The following is an 11710-nucleotide window of genomic DNA, read 5'->3' on the forward strand; positions in this document are numbered from 1 at the left end:
TAGAGAGATAACCCCAGAAAAACCCCCAGAAAACCTGGTTACTTTGCTCAGATTTCTGACATGTCGCACGTGTCTCTTGGAGTTTAGCTTTGGGGAATTTCGTCCATTAATTCTCCCAATAATCCCGCCTGGTATTGGCCTGTTACTCGATACTCGCAGCGCTGCTCTGGCTGCATCGTGAGGGGGTCCTCCCACACACTGCCTCTCTATACCAGCACCAGCTGCCCTGCTTCTCTCCTCAACTCCAGCCCTCTCTCCCTCTCTCCCTCTCCCTCTCTCCCTCTCTCCCGCTCCCACCCCGTGCATTGGACTGTGAGTGACAGCACATGTGCTTGGGGTACATGGGAGGGCTGAAATTCTAACCCTTACCCCCAAGTCTCGGAGACATATCCAGCTAGGCGGCCAGGGGCAGTGATACACGGACGGACGGACGGAGAGAGAGGGAGGGAGAGAGAGAAAGAGAGGGAGACAGACAGAGGAAGGATTGGGAAGGGGAGAGAGAGAGAGAGAGAAAGAAAGAGATAGAAAGAAAGATAGAGAGAGAGAGCGAGAGAGAGAGAGAGACAGAGGAAGGATTGGGAAGGAGAGAGAGAGAGAGAGAGAGAGAGAGAGAGAGAGAGAGAGAGAGAGACCGAGAGAGACCGAGAGAGACCGAGAGAGAGAGAGGGTTTAAGTTTTTTGCCCACCCTACCCAGCACTACCACTCAGGAGCCCAGACCTTCTCGGTGGACTTGCCCGTGTGTGTGCCCCCCACCTTGGGTGTTACTGCGGTCGTCACACCCCCCCCGTACCAGAGGACCGAGGCCGGCGGGCGGGCAGGGAGAATGGCAGCCTGGGTGCTGGAGGTGCTGTGTGTGCTGGGGCCTCTGCTTTGCCAGGTAAGAAAAACTATATATATATAATCAGGGGTGTAAAGTACTTGAGGAATTGTACTTTGTTACAATACTTAAGTACTGTTTTGGAGGATTTGTACTTTACTCGAGTATTATTATTAGGTTTGTATACTTTGTACTTTTACTCCATTACATTTCAGAGATTTTTTTTTTCTTTTTCTCCTTACATTTAAAATGCAGACCTACAAAGTACAAATCTCGCAGGTCCAACTATTTTAATTAGTCTATTTGTTTCTCTGGCCAAACGAACTAACGTTAAAGTTATTAATCCTGCGGCCGCACTTTATTTAAAAACAGCCAATCAAATCCCCCATCGATGGAAAATGAACCCGCCCACACCCGTGCTGATTGGTCCTTGTGCAAGACCAGAAAGCGGGGATCTTTGATTAAACACCTGCTATCAGAAGAATAGACGGTCAGGAAAAAAGTTTTTACTTTTACTTTTTAGTACATTTAAAAGTAGAAACTTTTTTTTACTTTTACTCAAGTGCGTTTTTAGCCAGATACTCTGACTTTTACTTGAGTACGATTTTGAGACACGGTACACATACTTTCACTTAAGTATAATTTCTGGGTACTTTTTACACCCCTGTATATAATATATATAGACCATAATGAGCATTGATTGTGTTTATTGCTGTACGGCCTAAGTTTTTGTCCACCTGTGTGGACCTGGAGAGACCGTGTTGTTAATTAGTGCCGCGATGGAGTCGTCACAATGCAGTGGGGAGTGGGCCGTTAATGCTCTGTGGAGTCTATCTGTGTGGCACAGTCTCAGTCGGGACAGCTGAGCTCACAGACTGGCATGGCTAAAGGACTAAAAATACATTCTGGAATTGTTTCAGAACCAAGATATAGGCTACTTCATTCTTCAAAGACCCCCCCCCCCCCCCCCCCCCGCCACCACCTCTGATTACCCCAACACACAAACACACATCAATATAGTTACTGTAACTATAACAAAAGTGAATAGTTAACTTTTGATTGTGCTTGTGTTTTGGATTCCTATATTTATTATCATCATCATCATCATCATCCTCCTCGGTATTTTAGAGGAGAGGTTTTCCCTCTCTTTCCACAAAGTGGCATCTCTCGACTCAGGATTTGACCTTTACTTCCTCAAAGCTTGTGTTTATTCCTCTGTCATCTGTTGAACCAAACGTGAACTGATTTCCATCAATGGGGGGAAATAATAACCTGTCTGGCCCCGCGGGGGGGGGGGGGGGGGGGTGAGCTTAGCTGATGGGTAATATGATGAAGAACGTCTCAGAGCACAGATGTGTTTAGAGGGGCTGGGTGGGGGGGTGGGGGTGGGGGGGGGTCTCTATCAGGCACCAATCAGCCGTAAACACACCGTTAGTCGCCCCCTTGTCATCAGCGACGCCATCACGAGACCCAGAATGGATGGCAACGTAAACAGACGGATCGCCCAAACAGGGTCCCGCACTGCCCTCCGTTCCCGTCTGTGTTTAGAGAGGTAATGGAGCCCAGGCCTGGGGGTGGGGGGTGAGAGATCTGCCCTCTGGTGGATCTGGGCTAAAGACCTCTGGTGTTGATCGCCACTAATGGTAGACTCCCCATTAGCCAAGATTTATCCACAATATCAAGACTGGGGGTTTATTTATATTTCTACCACGACGCGTCGTCGACCGCGGAGGTGGAGGTCAACGCTTCCCGTGCGGCGCGGAGTGTCCCTTTGTGTACGCAGACTTCAGTCAAACGCTTTTTCGCCCACGGAGTTTTTTTTTTTTTTTTATCCCCTTTTTCTCCTCTTTTTCAATTTTTCCTCCCATCCCAATTTCGCTGTTTCCAATTCTCCCCTCCCCTGTCTTGAACGTTGCTCGCATATGCCCCCCACAGGTCGGTCGTAGGGAGGATAGAAGCCTTGCATCACGTGTCCCCTCCTCCGGTACACGAGGAGGCAGCCTGTCACATCTTTTCACCTGCCAGCACGGACTCTCATTGGCGAGGTGTAACGCATGGGAGGCTCACACTACCCCCGCCATTTTCCTATCTCAGCTGCGCAGGCGTCCCCCAACCGACCTGTAGGGGTCGCTGTCCACAACGTCCAGATTACCACCCACCGTCTTCCCTCCCGCTAACTCTGCCAATTGAGTCAGTATGACGGCCGGCCCAAGCCGGAAGCAACGCCGACAGCCGGAGTCGAACCCGGTGTCCCTTGCGTTGGTGACGAGCGCAACGTCCGCTGCGCCACCCAGCCGCACACCCCCGCCCACGGAGTTTCATCCTCTGCGGCAAATCTCTTGGTTTTGAGAATCACTTAACGTACATGAGTTGCTTTTTTTTCCACCCCTCTGGAGTGATGGATGGTTGAAAACACGCGGTGTGAAAGCCCGTTAGTCGCGGCGCTGCCTGAGCCATGTGTCAGATACGTGTCTGCGTTACAAGGAGAGGTATGTCATCGTGACGTCGGGGCGGGCAGCTGGTCGTCAGTGGAAGTACCCACATCCTTTAATAGGACAAATTAAATGTACTCCCCTCCTCGTGGTTCTATTCAAAGTAAAAGCATCGAGGTACTCGTGTGTGATTGATTGTCAAAAGTCAAACGACTTGTTTCTTCTTCTTCTTGTATTCCGTCTTTCGTGCATGAACCCTTTCACAACGGTTAACCCTTTCACGGCGACAATACAGAAGGTTAACCCTTTCACTGCCACACGACCGGCAGGTTAACCGTCTGTAGTGTGATAGTATAAAGGGTTAACCGTCTGTAGTGTGGTAGTAAAGGGTTAACCTCTACAGGTTGAGTTGGACGGGCCGACGGTCCAGTTGCTGATCGACTCAGTGTGTGACGGCGATGACAGAGAACGTCACTGTCTGACAAAGATATTTATCTAATTATCAATCAGCTTGAATAAGCAGCCGTTTATTATACAAGCCATTTTATAACCAGGGTTGTGCTCAGTGGCTAACGGCAGATCCTTCCTTCTCAGTAATTACTAGGTTGGATAAACAATAGGTTGGACATGACAACCTTCTCGTATCAAAAGTTCTTCAATATTGTTTTTTTTTATCCACTTTTTTCTTTGTTGCTCACTGGTCGGTCTAGGGTCTAGGTCACACTACCTTCACCATCTCCCTCCCTCGCTGTGCAGGCGCCCTGACCGACCTTTAGGTGTCGCTGTTTTACAACGACCAGATTACCACCCCACCGGCTTCCCTCCCGCTGACTCTGCCAATTGTGTCAGTATGACGGCCGGGCCCAAGCCGGAGGCAACGCTGACAGACGGATTAATCGATACCGGTGTCTCTTGCGTTGGTGATGAGCGCTTAGTCCGCTGCGCCACCCAGCTGCCCAAAAGTTCTGAAATGTGGAGGAACCCCACGTCCTGGAGGACTGATGGAACTGAAGGTGACTGGAGCAGCACAGCCCTGTTTCACAACAACAACACGGTGATGAGAGGTGTAGTCTGTGCTGTTTGGAACGAGTCCATGGGTCGCCGTGAGCTGCTCCGGTGTTTAAGCAGCGGGGTCCGGAGGACCGACAAACGTGCCGCAAGGCTCCAGAGATCGGAGATCTATTTTGTGTGTGGCTGAATTCCACGTTCAAATACCAGAGAGATTTGAGAGTGTCGCAACGCTGAGCTATAGCTGCTGAGAAAACTACTGCTGGGTTTACAGTACCTGCACAAGACCCTTTGAGGACAGTGGCTCTGCTCTGCAAGTCTAACCAACCTTTATTTGCGTTGTGTTTTCTTTTATGTTATCATTTTATCATTTTATCATTTTCTTTTATTATCTTTTCCCCCCTCCATTTTCCCGTTTTTTTTCTCCCATCCCAATGTTAGTCGTTACGCCAATTCCCAATTCCCAATTCCCAATTCCCAATTCCCAATCCCCTACCTGGTCGTTGCGCACTCTACCCCCTACCGTCGGTCCGGGAGGGCGGAGACTATCACATGCTTCCTCCGACACATGTGTAGCCAGCCCACCACTTCTTTTCACCTGGCAGCGCGGACTCTCACTGAGAGAGTGTAACGTGTGGAAGGGTCACACTACCTCTCCCAGATCCTTCCCTCGCTGTGCAGGCGCCCCGACCGAACTGTAGGAGTCGCTGTTTTACAATGACCAGGACCCACCCTCGCCGGGTTTCCCACCCGCTAACACTGCCAAATGTGTCAGTATGGACGGTCGACCAACCCGGAAGCACCACAGCTGGATTCGATCCCACTGTCTCTGCGGTGGTAGACAGACCCTTAGTCCGCTGCGCTACCTTGGCCGCACTTTTTTTTTATGTTTTATTAAGGACAGACACTTGCTTCTCAGTCTTGGGTGATTTATTCTGGGTAATAGACAAAACAAAGATCCTGGTCGCCGGTCATCAGGTAGTTGGCTCAGCATATATACCCAAACACCGCTCACTATAGTTTCATGTTTCAAGTTTGTTTATTATTTGTCCGAACAAAATGCAGAATACGTTATAATGAAATGCTTGTTTCCGTATGAGCCCCTGAGAGTGTGCTGCATACAGTAAAAAGAAAGTATGTAAAAAAAATTATAATTAAGAAGGAAAAAGTAGGTAAAGTCAATATACATATATATACAATATATAATACAGAGTAAAATGAGTAACAGTGAGGTAATAATAATAATAATAATAATAATAATAATAATAATAATAATAATAATAATAATAATAATAATAATAATAATAATAATAATAATAATAATAATAATAATAATAATAATAATAATAATAATAATAATAATAATAATAATAATAATAATAATAATAATAATAATAATAATAATAATAATAATAATAATAATAATAATAATAATAATAATAATAATAATAATAATAATAATAATAATAATAATAATAATAATAATAATAATAATAATAATAATAATAATAATAATAATAATTATTATTATAATTATAATTATAATAATAATTATAATTATAATTATAATTATAATTATAATTATAATAATAATAATAATAATAATTAATTGCATTTATATAGCGCTTTTCTGTTTTTCTAGACACTCAAAGCGCTTGTACTGTAGGGTGGGAATTGCCTCCTTCACCACCACTGGTAGCACCCAACCTTGGGCTACGCCAGTGGTGCAGTCGTAATATGGGCCAAGGCCAAACGCCACGTGCACGCGCGCTCCCGCACGCGCACGCGCATACATGTTCCCTCGGTTGCGCACAGAACAGATGATTATTATGCATAACAATGTTTTAAATGTAATTGTAGTTACAATTTCTTTAATTGAATTAACTTAAACTAGAAAAGTAAATACAAACTAAATTAACAATGTAACTTAGAGTTAGTTTACTGAAGGACAGTTTCCTTCAGACTGAAGCACAACTTGTCTCATCCTTCCAGTCGGGAGATCAAGCAACCCCCCACCTACAGGGCTTGTATTTTGGTTGTCGGTATCCTATTATTATGCAAAGTCTAGGTGATAAGTGCCGGCCGGGGTATACGGCGCGACGAGTCATTTTTGTGTGCGCGCGTGCACATCATTGCGCGCACTTCTGCCTCAGTGACGTAGCCTAAACAGCGTTTAACCGCATTTGACCACCACTGCATGCCTGGGCTACGCAGGCTCAATGGCACCCGGCACACATCACACTATGCAGAGTAGTATGCAGAGGTACAAAAACTTGGTGTAAGGTGCAAATGAGGTATGCATGTGGTGCAAATCTCTTTAATAATATAAAGTGTGTTAAAGTGTCTAAAGTGAATAAAGTGAGTGGTAAGGTGAGTGTAGAATGAGATGATGGGTTGTTATTGTCATTGAGCATCCTGATGGCCTGGGGATAGCAGCTCTCTGAGTCTCTCTGTACTGGCCATGAGACTCCGGTAGCGCTAGAGGCAGTTGTTTGGGTGACTAGAGTCTTTGATACTACAGAAGGATTAGGAAAATTGGCATACTATGTTAGCTAGTGATTAGCTAGCATTTTTCGACACAATCTAACTAAATTTATATTTTAAAACATGTACCATATGGTCGCTACATTCTATAGTTTAATTTCAACATGCCTACATTAATTATTCGAACTAGTAGGGAGAGTTAAACATTTATGAATAGCATGTTCTCAATTATGGGTGTACGTGAACCTACCACGGGTGTGTATTCCTTGCGTAATGATGCCACTCTGACATAACACTTGGCGTAGTAGCTCACAAGGAAACGCCCACCAGCCAATGAGAATCCATAGAACAAAGTAAACGCTCTTCTATTGGTTATTAGTTACCTTGGCAAATGGAATCACAATCAACTCTGTTAGACACGTTTTTAGTTTTTCTTTGTTTCCATGTGATCCCAAGTTCAAACCAATGGAAGGCCTGGCTGTGATTAAACAAAAGCTAATTTTGTCGGTTATATCAATTCAAGTTTTTCCATCAAATTTGTCAGAACCGTTATTTTTTTCGAACATTACATTCACGCCATACTCGTGATTATTACCGATTCTGAGCGAGACGATAATATTTAGATGAAGCTGTGTGTGTGTGTGTGAGTTGCATGAAGAACGATTCCATTCATATTCCCGTTTACAGGCCGATCAACGGCTGGCGCAAAATGTGACTCAAAGATCTGAATACGCGTTGTGTGTTTTGATACATACTCAGAATAAGGTTGTGGGGGAAACAGTGTTGACAGTGTTGTTGACAGCGTCTCGTTCAGAGTATAGAGGCCTTTCACGGCTGGTTCATGTAGTTCTCTGTCTGCCGACATGGCTGCTGCCTGTAACTTAGCAGCCCTTGTTTTGTACATGGCTGTGGTGAAGAGACAACAGTTGCTCTGTGCAAAACAACAGTCGCTATTATGTGTTGATTGATTTATTTAACCCTTTCACTACATTTCAAACAGTAGACCCTTTCACTACCACACGACAAAGGGTAGACAGTAGACCCAACCGTCTGTAGTGTGGTAGTGAAAGGGTTAACCTTCTGTAGTGTGGTAGTGAAAGGGTTAACATTCTGTGGTGTGGTAGTGAAAGGGTTAACCTTCTGTAGTGTGGTTGTGAAAGGGTTAACCCTTTGTCGTGTGGCAGTGAAAAGGTTAACCTTCTGTATTGTCGCAGTGAAAGGGTTAACCCTTTGGTAGTGCGGTAGCGACAGGGTTAACCTTCTGGAGTGTGGTAGTGAAAGGGTTAACCTTCTGTAGTGTGGTAGTGAAAGGGTTAACCTTCTGTGATGTGGTAGTGAAAGGGTTAACCTTCTGTAGTGTGGTTGTGAAAGGGTTAACCCTTTGTCGTGTGGCAGTGAAAGGGTTAACCTTCTGTATTGTCGCAGTGAAAAGGGTTAAACCATTATTTATTCTCGAAATGAACATTGAGCGTTTTACCCTAATTTGCAATGTCGTTCAAACAGTTCAAAACACATATACTAAAAGGGAAAAAAGACAAATATATAATGATATATATCAGAACTATATCATCAAAAACGTAATCATTTGATGTCTTATTACTGAATCTTGTAAACAAGTCACGGTAGAAGAGTAATATCACGCTTGTCCGGTGTTCTACCTACTGTATCACTACTGTACCTACTGTATGAATGAATGAATGAATGAATGAAAACTTTATTTAACAGATTGCAGAATGGGTACAATACAGTACGGCTCAATACATACAATTGTTAAGGGGATGCAGACCTGAGAAAGACGTTTGTCTTGTTTCCATCAGGGTCCCCCATTTTCAATTCATATAGACATATATGACATACATGACATACAGATAGTCAGTACTGCTACATCTATACATTTATGACATACCAGATTTGCAAATACAGTACTGTTTGTGATACAGAAGGAGTCAAGAAAAGGGAGTATATACATTTGACGTAGAAACTGTACATTGGAGGAGGTTGGGTGGGGGGGGTTGGGTACATTGGGATATTGACAACCATACTGGGTAATTTACATTGGAGGTGGTTGGGGGGGGGGGGGGGGGCGGGGGGCACACTGTATAAACAAGTAACACTGTACATTGAGGGGGGGGGGGGAGGAGACACTGTACAAACAAACACAATTGTACATTGAACTATTGACAAAACCATACTAGGTAAATGACTGTACATTGGAGGGGGTTGGGTTAGGATATTTACAGGGGCCAGTGTTGAATTGCAGTCTCCCGTAGGTGTCCCTTGAGAGAGGTTTTGAAAGTGGGTAGTGATCCACATTCCTTTACAGCTTTGGGTAGGGCGTTCCACATTGATGTGGCATAATTGCGAAACGTGTTTAGTCCCTTATTTGAGCCGAATCTGGGTTTAACATGATTTGTGGAGCTCCCTCTGGTGTTGTGATCGTGGTATTCACTGACCTTTGGGAAGTATTTTGACATGTACATGGGTACCTTGGTCGTGTAGTGTATCTTGTAGACCAGGCCCATTGCAAGTTGTTGTACTCTGTCGTCTACTCTAAGCCATCCTAGGTTGTCAAAGTGGGCAGGGGTGAGGTGGGTTCTAGGAGTAAGGTCAAGCAGTAGTCTGACCAGTTTGTTTTGAGATGTTTGTAATTTTGTTTTTAGCGCCTTTGAGGTGCTTTGGTACCATGAGGTGCAAGCATAGTCGTAGTACCCCTGAATGAGTGCTCCTGCCAGAGTCTTCAGGGTGTTCTTGTTTACCAGAGAGGAGATCCGGTACAAGAATCGAGTTCGTTGGTTGACTTTTTTTATTACATTGGATGCCATTTTGTCACAGGAGAGATTAGCCTCTAGGATGGAACCCAGGTAGGTAATTTCATCTTTCCTTGTGACAATATTGTCACCCACTGTAACTGAGAAGCCGTCGGTCTTGCTGAGTTTGTTATTTGAACCGAAGAGAATGGACTCTGTTTTGCCCATGTGTAATGATAGTTTGTTATCAGCGAGCCATATGCAGATTCTGCCTAGTTCCGAGCTGAGGGTTTTTTCAACCTGTAACTTGTTCTTGTCAGAGACCAGCAGGGCTGAGTCGTCCGCAAACAGGAACAAGTTGCAGTCACAAGCTGACGACATGTCATTTGCATAAATTAGGAACAGTAGCGGTCCTAGTATGCTTCCTTGTGGAACACCACAGCTCACTGTGAGGGGGGGGGATAGGGTACCGTTTACCTCCACCATCTGTTCCCTCCCCTCAAGGTAGGATTGCATCCAGCTCACTGATAGACTATCAAAACCAATTGCTTTTAGCTTGTCAATCAGAATGGAGTGATTGACCGTGTCAAAGGCCTTTTGTAGGTCCAGCATGACCATGCCGCAGTATTTGCCTGCGTCCACCTCTTGTTTGATGTGGTCATTCAAATAGAGAAGGCATGTGTCAGTGGAGTGGGATGTTCTGAAGCCAGATTGGAATTCGTAGATTAGATTTTTTTCCGCTAGGTACTTTTCGACCTGTTCGTAGACTATTTTTTCCATGACTTTCGAGATGGAGGTGAGAATAGAAACAGGGCGGTAGTTGCCTGGGTCTAATTTGCTGCCCTTTTTGTGCAGAGGGGTCACCCTCGCAATTTTGAAGTCCTTGGGGACGTGTCCCTGTTTTATGGAGAGGTTTATTATGTGTGTGATGATTGGTGTGATGGCGGCTGCTGAGTCTCTGAGGAATTTGGAGGGGATGTTGTCATGGCCAGTGGCCTTGTTAGGTTGGAGGGCGCTCAGTTTATTGAGTACCTCATCTGTTGTTACCATTTCCAGCTTGAAGTCGTCCTTTCGGACCCCTAGGTTTTTGTAGTAAGCTACTATGTGTTCTACCCCATAAAGCCCTGAGTGGGAGGGTAGTTTGTTTACCAGTGTTGTGGCTATGTTTGTGAAGAAAATTTTTAAGTAATTGGCTACATCCAGCTTGTCTGTGATGAGCGTGTTGTCCGTTTTTATGTTTATGTTTGAGAATCTGGTTTTAAGTTTTTTACGCTCTACCTTTGAGTGACACCTTCTCTGCTCTCTCCACAGAGATGGCAACCTCCACCCTCCTTTCAGCCCTTGCAACCTCCTTCGACAAGCTCTGTCCCCTCGTTGAGAAACCTGCCCGCCGTTCCCCACCCAGTCCATGGCTGACAGATCCAGTGAGAGAACAAAGACAGGTCCTGAGAGCAGCTGAAAGGAAGTATAGAAAGTCACGCCTCACTGCTGACATCGACACATATCACAACCTCTTGTTAACATTCTCCAAAACCATCACTAATGCCAAAGCTTCTTTCTTCCACCATAGGATCGAGGCCTCTGCCAAGAATCTTCGCAAACTGCATGCTACCATGTCCTCCCTCCTCACTCCCCCCCCACCCCCCCCTCCCTCATCTTTCTCTGCCGAAGACTTTGCGATCTTCTTTGAGGAAAAAGTGGAGAACATCCGCAGCTCCTTCTCCCAACCCCCACCCATTCCAAATGCTGAATCGAGAACCTCATCCTTCACTCTGTCATCTTTCTCTCCCATTACAGAAGCAGAGACCCTGACACTGGTAACGTCAAACCGTCCGACTACTTGCCAGCTGGACCAGCTACCCTCCCCACTCCTCCAGACCATAGCACCAGACATCCTCCCATTCCTAACTGCAACCATCAACTCCTCACTCAACTCGGGGGTGGTCCCCACCTCCCTAAAACAAGCCAGAGTCACGCCGCTCATAAAAAAACCAACCCTGAACCCTACTGTCATAGGCAACTACCGTCCTGTCTCTCTTCTCTCCTTCCTTTCTAAAACACTTGAACGTGCTGTATCCAACCAACTTACTACTTATCTCTTACAGAATGACCTCCTAGACCCTAATCAGTCAGGCTTCAGGACTGGTCACTCCACAGAGACAGCCCTCATTGCGGTCACAGAGGCACTTCACTTAGCAAAAGCGAAAGGCCTCTCCTCTGT

General features: G+C 45.3%; 1 protein-coding gene across 1 annotated transcript in view; it reads left to right on the plus strand.

Moving 5' to 3' along the window:
- Window positions 1-824: 824 nt before the first annotated feature.
- The window catches only part of cdh15 (cadherin 15, type 1, M-cadherin (myotubule)), a gene marked incomplete at both ends in the record, with an annotated part of 50725 nt that continues 39839 nt past the window's right edge, over window positions 825-11710 (plus strand). The window contains 1 exon segment of the mRNA XM_084308177.1: window positions 825-878. Coding sequence (XP_084164303.1) covers window positions 825-878 — 54 coding nt within the window.

Source organism: Notolepis coatsorum, assembly GCF_963971535.1.
Source record: "Notolepis coatsorum genome assembly, chromosome: 2".
NCBI classification, from domain to species: Eukaryota; Metazoa; Chordata; class Actinopteri; order Aulopiformes; family Paralepididae; genus Notolepis; species Notolepis coatsorum.